The sequence below is a fragment of the Pristis pectinata genome, chromosome 4 (assembly GCF_009764475.1).
Source record: "Pristis pectinata isolate sPriPec2 chromosome 4, sPriPec2.1.pri, whole genome shotgun sequence".
Taxonomy (NCBI): Eukaryota; Metazoa; Chordata; class Chondrichthyes; order Rhinopristiformes; family Pristidae; genus Pristis; species Pristis pectinata.
In genome coordinates, this window is record NC_067408.1 from 93,757,979 (window position 1) to 93,771,689 (window position 13,711).

The following is a 13,711-nucleotide window of genomic DNA, read 5'->3' on the forward strand; positions in this document are numbered from 1 at the left end:
GGAACAGATGTTCTTGGGGAAGTGCACAGCGGAAATGTGGAGGTTGTTTAAGGAATACTTGCATGAGGCTCTGGCTAGGTTTGTCCCATTGAGTCAGGGTAAGGATGGTAGAGTGCAGGAACCATGGTTGACACAAAATGTAGAATATCTTGTCAAGAAGAAGAAAGAAGCTTATCTAAGGTTTAGAAAACATGGGTCAGACAGGGCTCTGGAGAGTTGCAAGGTAGCCAGGAAGGAGCTTAAGAATGGACTTAAGAGAGCTAGAAGGGGGCATGAGAAGTCCTTGGCGAGTAGGACTTCTACCCAAGGTGTTCTACTCATATGTGAAGGACAGGAGGATGACTAGAGTGAAGGTAGGACCAATTAGGGATAGAGGAAGAAACATGGCTGGAGTCGGAAGAGGTAGGGGAAGTCCTTAATGAATACTTTGCTTCAGTATTCACCTGTGAGAGAGAACTTGACGTTTGTGAGGACAGCGTAAAACAGGCTGATAAGCTAAAACAGGATGTTAAGAAACTGGATGTGCTGGAACTTTAGAAAAACATTAGGATAGACAAGTCCCTGGGGCTGGACAGGATATATCCCAGGATACTACGGGAAGTGAGGGAAGAGATTTTCTGAGCCCTTGGGGATGAGCTTTGCGTCCTCACTGGCCACAGGAGTAGTACCAGAAGATTGGATGGTGGCAAATGTTATTAATTTGCTCAAGAAAGAGAGTAGGAATTATAGACCAGCGAGTCTTACTTCAGTGGTGGGCAAATTATTGGAAAAGATTCTTAGGGACAGGATTTATGAGCATTTGGAGAAGCATGGTCTGATTAGGGATAGTCAGCATGGCTTTGTGAAGGGCAGGTCATGCCTCACGAGTTTGATTGAATTCTTTGAGGATGTAACAAAACACATTGAGGGTAGAGCAGTGGATGTGGTGTATATGGACCTTAGTAAGGCGTTTGATAAGGTTCCTCATGGTAGGCTCATTCAGAAGGTTGGGAGGCATGGGAGCCAGGGAAACTTGGCTGTGTGGATTCGGAATTGGCTTGCCCAGAAGGCAGAGGGTGGTTATAGATGGAGTGTATTCTGCCTGGAGGTCGGTGACCAGTGGTGTTCCGCAGGGATCTGTTCTGGGACCCTTGCTCGTTGTGATTTTTTTTTATATAAATGACTTGGGTGAGGAAGTGGAGGGGTGGGTTAGTAACTTTGAAGATGACACAAACATTGGTGGTGTTGTGGATAGTAGAGAAGGTTGTTGAGGGTTACAACAGGACATTGATAGGATGCAAAGCTGGGCTGAGAAGTGGCAGAGGGAGTTCAACCCAGAGAAGTGTGAAGTGATTTGCTTTGGAAGGTCAAAGTTGAAGGCAGAATATAGGATTAATGGCAGGATTCTCAACAGTATGGAGGAAGAGAGGGATCTTGGGGTCTCAGTCCATAGATCGTTATAGACCAGTGAGTCTTACTTCAGTGGTGGGCAGATTTATTTGATTAGGAATTATTTATTTATTTGATCCCTCAAAGTTGCCATGCAAGTTGATAGGGTTGTTAAGAAGGCGTATGGCGTGTTGGCCTTCATTAGTCTGGGGACTGAGTTCAAGAGCCGCGAGGTAATGTTACAGCTCTATAAAAATACTTAGAATATTGTGTTTAGTTCCAGTCGCCTCACTGTAGGAAGGATGTGGAAGCTTTAGAAAGGGTGTAGAGGAGATTTACTAGGATGCTACCATGTCTTATGTCGATAGGTTGAGTGAGCTAGGGCTTTTCTCTTTGGAGAGAAGGAGGATGAGAGGTGACCTGATAGAGGTGTACAAGACGATAAGAGGCATAGATCGAGTGGACAGCCAGAAGTTTTTTTCCCAGGGCAGAAATGGCTAACATGAGGGGGCATAATTTTAAGATGATTGGAGGAAAGTACAGGGGGGGATATCGGAGGTAAGTGTTTTACAGAGAGGGGTGGGTGCATAGAGTGTGCTGCCGGGAGTGCTGGTAGAAGCAAATACATTAGGGACATTTAAGAGACTCTTAGATAGGCACATGGATGATAGAAAAACGGAGGGGTATGTGCGAGGGAATGGTTAAATTGATCTTAGAGTAGATCAAAAGGTCGGCACAACATCCTGGGCTGAAGTGCCTGTACTGTGCTGTAATGTTCTATGTTCTTAACACCCACTGTAAGGAACACTTTGAAGACCTCCTCAACCATGACTCTCTTCTCGGTGTGAGCACTCTTGATTCCAATCCACAGCAGCCTTTTCGGTATAGCCTTGTCATCGCTCCTAATCTTAAAGGCTCCAACCCAACTAAAAAAGACAATAGGGCCTCAGGAGAAGACTGTATCTCTGCTGTAATTTTGAAACTCGACAATGAAGAGCTTTACTCACATATCCACAATCTCATCTTCATATCTGGGAAGAAGAGGATATACCAGGGGACCTCAGATGCTGTGATCCTGATCGTATTCAAGAAAAGCAGCATCTGATTTCTAACTACACAGGTCTCTCTGCTATCTGCCACAGGGAAAGTCATCATCAGGGTCCTTCTCAAAACATCTTCTATCAGTGATCGAAGAGCTGCTCCATAAAGATGTAAATTCCATCCATCTAGAGACACAGTGGAACGGGGCAACAACTTCAAGAGAAATACAGGGGGCAGCATAAACCGCTATATGTGGCCTTGGACTTTCTTTCACCTCAGTAAAACGTCCAGCTTCATGAAATGAGAGGGACTTGTCTCCATTTTATGCTTGCTTCATAATTGTATGCAAACCATGAACCTAATTAACTGATCCCAACAATTTCTTTCAATTCGTTCCAATGCTATACATCACTTCCAACAAATTCCCTGCAGAGTGGAGGTAACTTCAGAACTAGTGGGAATTTGTTCATGCTATAGTAGCCACTTGAGCTCCAAGCCAAAGTCAACTTGTTTGCTGAAGCACACAAGAGAATGCTCAACATCCACAAAACAATGGTTCTCTACCAACCTACCCCTGATGTACAACATTGCTTTCTGACAATTAAGGATCACTTCTTTTATCTCAGGAGCCACCTTTTAGCAAAGGCAGCCATCAATGATGAAATCGTCACCATTGTCTTCAGTGCACCAGCATAACTTTTGGCCATTTAAGGAAGATCAAGACCTCAGAAGTCGTGCCCTCCCATATGTTTCTCACGTAGAACTACCTAAAATAGACACCTCCAAGCACTAGAAAGATAGCACTAACCCTTCCGTGCAAATCCCTCCAATTTCAGAGGAAGGATAAGAGAACCATTGTCTGTGTTCTCTCCCATGCCACATCCTCAATATTGAGGCCCTGGTTAAAATCAGACTGTTCTGTAGTTCCCATACTGGCCTTATCAGTCACTTTGGTAACCACAATGGAAGTAAGTCCCCCTTGATCCTGAGCAACTATCTAAGGAGAGTAATCTATTGGACATGATAATTAAATTTGGGGAAAAAATATGGGCTAATAAATGAAAGCACAAATTTGCTAAGGGCAAATCAAATTTGACTAATTAGATTGCATTTTTGGTAAAATAATGGAAAGGGTTAATGAGAATGGTATGGTAAATTTTATGTAAATGGACTGTTAGATATTACTTGGAATAGTGCCAGATAATATAAAAGAGCATTATTCAAGTCTGTTGCATTAAAGGGACAATATCAGTGTGGGTATGAAATTAGATAAAGTACAGAGCAGATGGAAGATGTGTTCACACAAATAGCGAAAAGTGGGATTTGCTATTGGAACGGTTGTTATTTCTGACACCTATTAGTAACCTGGATGGGTGGACAAGACATAATTTCAATCATGAAGGTGAATCAAAGATGATGGGTAAGATGGTAGTCTTCGGAAGGACTTAGACTGGTTAAATAAGCAGACGTGTGATCGATGACATTTTAGGATAAGACATTGTAAACTAAAGGAGACACAAGAGACTGCAGATGCTAGAATTTATGTATTTATAAACTAAATATAGTTTTAAAGCAGCTGCAGGAACAGAGAAAGCTGTGGGCCTGGAAAATATTTACTTGACTGATGCTAGAGATTTAAATGATGTGGGGAGATGAGAGAAGCCTGAATTGTTATTCGAGCAGAGAAACTAAAGTAGAGATTTGATGAGAGTTCAAAATCATAAATCACTTCCATTGGCAGAAGCACCAGTAAAGAAAGGAATTAAGAGCAAACAATCTGCTGGAGGAAATCAGCAGGTTGAGCAACATCTGTTGGGGGGCAGGGGGGAAGGAACTGTCAATATTTCAGGTCGAGATCCTGCAACAGGACCATCCTGATGCAGGGTCTCGACCTGAAGCGTTGACAATTCCTTTCTCCCCATCGATGCTGTTCAACCTGCTGAGTTCCTCCAGCAGATTGTTTGTTGCTCCAGATTCCAGCACCTGCAGTCTCACCAAAGGAATTAAGGTTGGCAAAAGGACTAAGGGCAATATGAGGAAATATTTCTACATAACATATTTTTGTGATCTGAATGCACTGCCTGAAAGAGTTGTGAAAACAGTAACTTTCAAAAGGGAATATAATTAATAAGACAAAATTGTAGCACTATGGAAAAATTGCATTAGGCTGGAGCTTGCTATATAACTATGCCAGTGAGTTGGCATGAGCTTTGTGAGGTGAATGGGTTCTGTCTATACTGCATCATTTTATTATTCTTTGATAATTTGGTAGTAAGATATTAAATCATGCAGGCTAGAAGGATCAGATTTGCTTCCAACTCGACTGAACTTGGCTTAACTGTCTGTGGACCAAAGAGGCAAAAAAAAAGTAATTGCTTTCCAATGTATTTAGTTTGAAAAGTGTGCAGTTGAGGACAGGGTCATTTTTTGGACATAATCTCCACATCAAAACAGTTTCCAATATTGATCATCTTGGCTTAAGCATAACAAATTCCTATTTGGTAAAAAATTGTCAAGGGGGCATTGGGCACTGCCACAGGCATGAATAAGACTCGGTTCCTTCAAGAAAATTGAGGGAAAACCTGCAAAAGCTATTGTTGTAAAATTAAATGAGTGCAAGCAGAGTCTGATCATAAGCAAATAATAGGTTCTTAGATTAACAATACATGAAAGATAAATGGAAATAAGTAGGAAAAGTGTTAACAATATTTTAATGAAACAATAACCCTGGAGAGATGATAATATCAGGGCACCAGCAATTATTCCAATCATGTTAGATCTGGCATGCCATTGAGAAGACATGCCCATGGTCCTTGTACAAAAGTACATGATCTGAATATTGAGGCTTTTGTCAGATATCATGGGTTCAAGTCCCACTCCTGAGAGTTGAGTACATAACTTGGGATTAGAGTACTTATGGGTGCTGGACTGTTGAGATATTGAACAGAGACCATTTTCCCTCCCAGTCAAAGTGAACCCAAAGCACTATTCAAAGATGAAAAGGGAGTTATTTCTGTGTCCTACTTCGGGTTTATCTCTTAAGCAATAGCATTCATGGTTTAAATATAACGTCTTATCTGGTCACTTATTTAATCACAGTTTGTGAGTAAATGGCTGCCATAATTCAGCAATGAATATATTCCCAAACTTTTTTGAGTACCCTGAGATTGTGAAAGGTATTTTCTTTTGTTGGTTTGTGGAAGAATTTGCCTGAGTCCTTTACATCTAGACAGCCAACTGTAAATCTTGTGCAGGTGTGGTTTCATCTTGGGTTTAATTACGTGCCTTAATAAAATTAAAATTTCTGGAGGTAACTTTGCTTTCTTTTGTATTTATTTTCTGACAATTTTTTTTCCAGGGATGGCTCTCTGACAAACTGTGAGGATCTTGATTTTCAGACTCCATCCAGGCGGACAGTAGGGGTGCAGACGGATTACAGGGACAGTGAAACACAAACTGACCCATACTCTCCAGAATATGTTGTGCGTCCTGGGTCAGCTCCTGAACTCCTCACACTGGCTGCATTGAAATTTGGTGAGTTGTATGTAAACTTCAACAATGTGCAAGAGTAATGAGTAAATTAGTAATCTAATGACAGTTAAAGTAACATAATGCTCATGACTGATCATTTATGGAGCACTCCATGCTGTGCTTTGACTTGCAATTAAAATAAAATTAATAAAAATAATTCCCCTAAATTGTTTCTCCTCCCAATAAAATATTCAACCATGCAAATGGGTATACACTAATAAAGTAAACTTGTAAATCTAAAATTTCAGGCCTTAAAGGCAGCCATTGCACCAAGCCATGTGGCAAAAAAGATAGTTCAATGGTTTAATTGTTGCAGGCGTGCCAGCACTGTGCCGAGCCTTCAAATAGTTTCCAGGCACAGCAACACCACCAGAATGCAAAAAAATGTTGATTTCTTCTTAAAGTGTACTCTAGACACTATCTCAATTCCTTGAACATTCCATTTCTCCCATGTGACTGTAGGCCGAGGTTTACCAGCAGGCTTAGCGGAAGTGGAAATGATACAACGTGCACGAGAAAAGCGGGCTTGGGAAGCTTCGCTACCTCTGCTGAGTGATCACCGGCAACTTGAGAAAAGGAAGAAGATGATGGAGGAGATGGAAAGAGATGAATGGGCATTCCGGGAACTAGAAATTGAAAAGTATGCATTGAAGGTCCACGTTAAAATCCAATGCTCTGGAAGAACTTAATTTGAATGGGCAAATCGTATATGTAAAAAAAAATGCCCAGTTTACTTTAGGCTTGTTTAAGAAAACTGTTCAGCTAAGCACAGTACAATAGATGGGCAAGAATGACTTTTAATTGGAATACACCAATAGATAAAAGGTGGTAACAACTTGGAAATTAGAAGATTCTAACTGAACTTTTTGTAGATTAGTACTTCAGTCCAGTATTGGAGGAGATCTGGATAGTCGTTAGTCATATCCTTTGATCATAAATTGAGGGCTTGTCTGGCCTCTCAGGACGACATAAGCAGTTTCACAAAATAGTTCGGAATGGCACAAGAGAGTCCTCCTACTGTTTTGCCCAATGTTTATCCCACAGCCAATACCTAAAAATAGTTGATTTATTTCATTACTGTTTTTAAGACTTTACTGAATGCATATTAACCACCAGGTTTCCTACATTGCAAAATTTATAGCACTAAATTGTTTTGGTACATCCTTGCTTCACGAATGGTGCTATATAGGTGTAAAAGCAAAATGCATCATTTGGTAGAAGTTACTTTGAACCCACTAATGCATTCAGTCCACTATACCCATATAAATTAACAGGTGTATGTTGCGCAAGATGCTAATGCTAACATACCAAGTCTTTTATGCATTAACAAAGGCATGAGACACAGGGAAGAATTAGTACAAAGTCCAGATTTTTGTACAACTCATGTGAAGACTCTGATTGTAAATTGTATATTTTACTTCTGTTGCAGTTGGATTACAAAGCAAACAAAAATACAGTGTAAAAAAAATATATGCATACCATAGCACACACGATCCCATTTCTTGGTTAAAGTGTTCATTTCATTATATAGTTTTGTATAAACTGAGACCAACCAGTTATTCAAAGGATTCTGCCATGTCTCTGTCAGTGAGTTAACGTGCTTCTCCTTGTTCTGAAATTCCCTGCCTCTCTAACTTCCTTTTGCAGTTTTAAGACTCTACTTAAGACCTTTTTTTGACTTTAATCATCTGCCCTAATATCTCATAGTTCGGCTCAGTGACAGCATTCCTTTCGCAATGACTTTGGCACATGCCACGTTAAAGTGCCATATATTCATATTTACAGTTATTTTAGTGCCCCAACCTTTCTTTAACTTTTGTTATTTATGTATCCTTGCAACAGCTTTAATTTTGAGAATCTAATTTTGTAACTTTCCTTTGCCTTTCATATTTTCCTTAACATCTCCTAAGTTCCTTACCTTCCCTCTCATCCTGCCCTTCATATCTAAATAACTGTGTCTTTTACTTTATATTAAAATTTTCTTTTAGTTGTTCATTTATCCACATTGCCACCATATTATCTTATTTTGATTTCCTTGGAGAAGCTGTTTCATTGCAGTTAATGATATTAGCATCTCCCCAACAATTTGAAAAGTTGCCCAGTGTATATTAGAGATACCTCCTTTTGCCCTTGATCTCTTCCCACCAAGTGGCATGTTTCCAATCCAGGCCGCCTTGCACCCTTTCCCTACTACTCCACTTATCCAAGGCCCTGTCCTTTAATTGTGTGTTTTGATACATGAGTTCTTCCTCTGAGAATAGCTTTGTTTGTAAAATACATTGAGTATTTTTAAACCAGGATCATTTTGTTTTTAAAATCTGCAAATTTCTTGTTTTAAATGGTTCATTGCTGCACTAGATATTGCATTAGCTCAGTGAGATATTAGAGGAATTAAAAATGTTGCTGAAACAAAGCACAATGGTGACAATGAAGTATTTCATTTGAATGAGAATATTTTAAAAGGAAGGAGGATAAAATATTGTAACAGAGAATTTATTGAAGGAGCATCAACTAAACTTGAGCATAATATGTTGTCTATGGAATACACCCAAAGCATCTCATTCAGTGGCAAGGGGATTGTATCCAGCAGATGCAGACTTAAGGTAATTTTTGTAAAAGATACACAAGGGAGAGAATTTTTATATGCAAGAGGCTTATTACTATATGGAATCTATTGCCTAAAAGGGTTGTGGAAGCAGATGTAACTGTTGCTTTCAAAGGGGAATTGGAAATATATTAGAAAGAAAAGTAGTAGCATGTTTGAAGTTGGATTCCCAGCTCCTGTACCTTCTATCAAATATATTGCAGTAATTCTATGAGATTAAAAAGCTAGCCTTACAATATGATTTTTAAAAATATATATTTTACTTCCTCTTTAAGGCTTCAGGAAATTCGACTAGATGTTCTGAAGAACTTGTTAAGACAACGTGAAGCAAAGCAACAAGAAATGAATGTGAAACGGGTTGACGCTCAATGGTCCAAACAGCAACAGAAAAAAGCAGCAACTGTAAAGAAGATAAGACTGGAGCACATCAAAGGTCATTTATTCTTTTTGTTTTGCCCACAGTTTATCATGTGGCGAATGATGAGAAAAACAGATATCCTGACGGATCTTATCCATGGCTGATTCCTATCTTGCAGGTCTCCGTTGCTGTCCTTTTTTTTAACAAAAAAGAAGGTGACTTTTATAATTTGCAACATCTTAAGTTAATATCCCCATCGAGAATTATATGTAATTTCATCATTAGTGATGTTATGGAGCTTATGAAACAGTAATATATAATCTATCCATATAGATGGGAATATTCATTCCAAAAGGGTTATTTAATACTATAAGGCTAAAGCTGCTGGAAGTACTCAGCAAGTCAGGCAGCTTATGTGGAGAGAGAAGCAATTAATATTACAAATTGCTATCTCTCTTCATGGATTAGCTGTGCATTTCTAGCATTTTCGGTTTTCTAGCTTCTGGGTTTTTTGAATGGTTGTTTTCTTGAAGAGTGGAAAATCTGAGCCAGTAAGTTTACCCCTCCTCTTCCTTGCTTCATTAGCATTAGCTCCCAGAAAGAAGATCCTTGATCTTCAAAACTCATTTTCAAATTCCTTAATTGCATTGCCTGTCATTATCTGTGTTGCTTCCTCCATCTTTTAAAACCTTCCAGGATCTATGCATTTCTGATTTTTGGCCTCTTGCAATCCCTAATTTTCATCCCAGCATGATCGCTGGCTGTGTCTTCACCAGCCTAGGCCCTAAATTATGGCATTCTCTCTCATATCTCTCCAACTGTCTCTTCTGCTTTAAGGTGCTTCTTTAATCGTTGACCAAACTTTGATCCATAGTCTTGTCAGCACTTTATGTAACTCTGTATCATATAAGCATTACATTATTATAAATCAAATATAAAGTGCCTGGGGACATTTTACTATTTAAGGATGCCATATATCAGAATCAGGTTTATTATGATGGACATATGTTGTGAAATTTATTGTTTTGCGGCAACAATACAGTGCAAGACATAAATTACTAAGTTACAAAATAAATAAATAGTGCAAAAGAGGAATAACAAGGTAGTGTTCATGGACCTTTCGGAAATCTGATGGCGGAGGGGAAGAAGCTGTTCCTAAAACGTTGAGTCTGGGTCTTCAGGCTCCTGTACCTCCTCCCTAATGGTAGTAATGCGAAGAGGGCATGTCCCAGATGGTGAGGGTCCTTAATTATGGATGCCGTCTTCTTGAGGCACCGCCTCTTGAAGATGCCCTCGATGGTGGGGAGGGTTGTGCCAGTGATGGAGCTGGCTGAGTCTACAACCCTCTGTAGCCTCTTTCGATCCTGCACATTGGAGCCTCCGTATCACGCAGTAATGCAACCAGTCAGAATTGTTACTTGTAGGTATTCAGGATGTTGCTGGATCGTGTTATCCAAAAACACTTGGGCTGAGCCAAGATGACTAGCAAACTATCCATTTGTTGTCGACCTATCAACACAGTGCAATTTCTCCTAAAACACATCAGCATTTCTATTTTCATTCTCTACATTTAAGAGTGAGCCGTATGTTTTAACATGTTGCCTTTAGTGTCAACTTTTTCTCAATCACTAACCCTTCCATGTGGGTCATTGTTCCTGGCACAGAGCCTAGTCTACAGTCTTCTTGGACCCCATTTCCACTCTGTGAGGCTCTGTGGTAGTTGTAGCTATCCCTACTATAAAGAAATTGCACGTAAGCAACTTCCATTCCTCAATATGACTTTCAGAACCTGGAATTTCAGGATTCTTGTAGACAGTCCAAACAGCAAAGAATGTCGCTTCATTATCCTAATGCAGGGACTCTGATGTTCTTACATTGACATCCTTGACACAATGAGCAACAGATGACCATCTTAAGGAACAAGTTGGAGGGGCAAATGGGAAGAGGAATGTAGTCTTCATGGGTTCAGTTGCACCAAGGATGAACCAGTTGGGCATCTTGGTGACTCCCCGTGTGGGGAATAAGTGAATGTCTCATGACCCCCTCCAATTGACTCTTATGGAGAATCAGCACACTGATTGTCAGCCCAGAAGCTGCAGATGAGGCCAAAGAGAATCTCTATTCCAACTTCAAAAAAAACCTTGGCTTTAGTCCCAGAGGAGATGAACTGATCCTCTGAGCTACCTTAATTCCAGGATCAGAAATGACTCAGTACACTAGAAAAGCACAAGTTGTGAGGAGAGAATAAAGAAATCTAACCTTGTCCTCCTGATAAAATGCTTGCAATAAGGTCCACTCATAACCAACAGAGTGCAAGCTGAAGACTGCGCAAAACACTTCAAATCTAAGATTAGGTCATCATCCAAGCGAAAGACCACAAGAATGCCCACATTACCCAATCTGTGACTGATACCAATGACCTTTGGACTGACTACTTGCCTAGTCAGCATTGTTCTCTCCAAGAGATTGGCCTCAAATCAATGGTAGAAACAAAAGCACAGCCATAATAAAATCAGTATTGACTGTCTCAGGGATCCTGCAAAAATAGCTCTTCACAGACAGTATCTTGCAGGCAACCTGATGACCCTCATACACAGAAACTGCAGAGATCCCACAACATCTGAACTGCCTTGGTCCAGTAAAATAACTAGAAAACACCCAGGACTGGTTTAATTAAATGACCAGGTGATCCAGGAGGTAGAAGGCAAATACAAGATATTATTGTTATTATTATTATTTATTATTAGAAACCTCACTATGTTCCGAAGGAAAGGAAACAGCTCGACAAAGAAAGGAAACATCAACTGTTGATGTTCAACAAAAATGCATGTCTTAAAGAACAGATTGTGGATGGGAAGAGTGCATGAGATTCAATCAAAACCATCTACAGCCCAGATACCTAAGGAAACACCCAGCTGAGAACCAATAACAGAAGAGAACTTAAGGATGGGGAGGCAGTCAGTGCCTGCTCGAAGGAGGAAGGAATAAATCCTTCAACCTAGGTTCTATCCCTGACATGAAATTCCTTGCCTGTTTCCTATAGAAAACTATCTAAAGCAGCCTCATCGTCACCATCTCAGAAAGCCAAAAGGCTACATTGTCAGCTGAAAAGCAAGGCCATAGGAGCAGGTAGTATGCCTGCTGAGGTTCTAAAACTTAGCAGAGGTGATCTTCAGATGCTAATTCCACCTCGTCTCCCATATCTGAGAAGGAAAGGACATTCTAGGGGTACCTTTTAGACTAATTAAGACGGTCTTCAAGAAAGGAGACAAATCTGGTGGGAGCTCCGTGATGCCTGTCATGGGGAAAGTTGTCTCAAGGCTCCTTCTCAACTGACTCCCTCGGTGGCAAAAGAGTTGCTCCCTGATCTGCATTGTAGATGCCAACTATCCAGTTTTATACTAGGCATGATCCTCACCGTGCACCAGCTCCGAAGGAAATCCAGGTAGCAGCATCGACCACTTACATGGCCTTTATTGACCCTGCAAAGCCTTTGACTCCATCAGTCAAGAGGCACTATGGAGTATCATTATTAAATTTGGCTCCTTTTAGAGGCTTATCTCCATCCTACCTAATGGCTTACAAGCCATGATCTTAATAACTCCACTCAATCTCAGTGGAGACTGGTGTCGAACAAGGCTGTATTATGACTGGAGGACTTTTGAACCTTTATTGCTGTAATGATGCAATTTACCTCCAATGAGCTTCCTGCTGGAATGGAGCTAATCTACAGGACAGATGGGAAAGTATTTAAACTATCATGCATCCTCTCCAGAACCTCAGTCCTCAAGTTGTATTACTTGGGTGATACTTGCATATGTGTACATAGGGAGACCAAACTCCAAGTTATCAACTCCTACCTGAAGCAGGCAAAAGAATGGGCTTTTCATTAATCATCTGCAAAATAAGAGCCCTCTACTAAGCTGCCCCACTACACAACAAATTCTGACATTGAAGGTCCACATTGAGACCCTGGAAAATATGAACAACTTCCCATATCTCAGGAGCCACATGTTCAGTACTTTCAGCAGAAGCTAAGTCACACAGTTAACTAAATTGTGCTCAGTCACTTCAAACGCTAAATGATCCTGGGAAAAAACAACTTTAAACCTTTTTTAGCTGTAGTAGAAATCAATTTATATATCATTTATAAGTAATCACTTAACCTGGGGTGGCATAGTGACGCAACGGGTAGATCTGTTGCCTCACAGTTCTAGTGATCTTGTTCAATCGTGTTCTCCGTGTAAGGTTTCCCCAGTTGCTCCAGTTTCCTCCCACATCCCAAAGTCACACAGGTTGGTAGGTAAAATTGGCCAATCTAAATTGCCCCTAATGTGCTGTATATGTGAGTGGTAGGAGGGAGTTGATGAAATTCTACCACTCACATATGCTTTGGGGACAATTTAGAGTGGCGAGAACAAAAAGGGGATTAATATAAATGGTTTGGTGCAGACTTGGTGGGCCAAGGTGCCTGTTTCTATACTTTATGACTCCATAATATGAGGTGACATCGAAATCTAATTCATAGACATCTGTATAAACAACTAGGGTCCTTGTGGGATTGTGTTTTTGGGAAAAGAAACTAAATTACTGATGAAAAACACCATGATGATGGAGGAGCTCAGCAGGTCAGGCAGCATCCGTGGAGATAAGCAGGTGGTCAATGTTTCAGGTCAGGACCCTTCTTCAGGACTGAAGATAGGAAAAGGGGAGGCCCAATATATAGGAGGGAAAAGCAGAGCAGTGGTAGGTGGACAAAAGAGGGGAGGCAGGGTGGGCACGGTGGTGATGGGTGGATGCAGGTAAGA

General features: G+C 40.5%; 1 protein-coding gene across 1 annotated transcript in view; it reads left to right on the top strand.

The window, feature by feature from the left end:
* Positions 1-13,711, top strand: part of cfap91 (cilia and flagella associated protein 91) — a 64,203-nt gene that overhangs the window by 22,428 nt on the left and 28,064 nt on the right. The window contains exons 6-8 of the mRNA XM_052014465.1: positions 5,768-5,943; positions 6,403-6,580; positions 8,821-8,978. Of these exons, the coding sequence (XP_051870425.1) occupies positions 5,768-5,943; positions 6,403-6,580; positions 8,821-8,978 (512 nt within the window). The remainder of the gene's footprint in view (positions 1-5,767; positions 5,944-6,402; positions 6,581-8,820; positions 8,979-13,711) is intronic.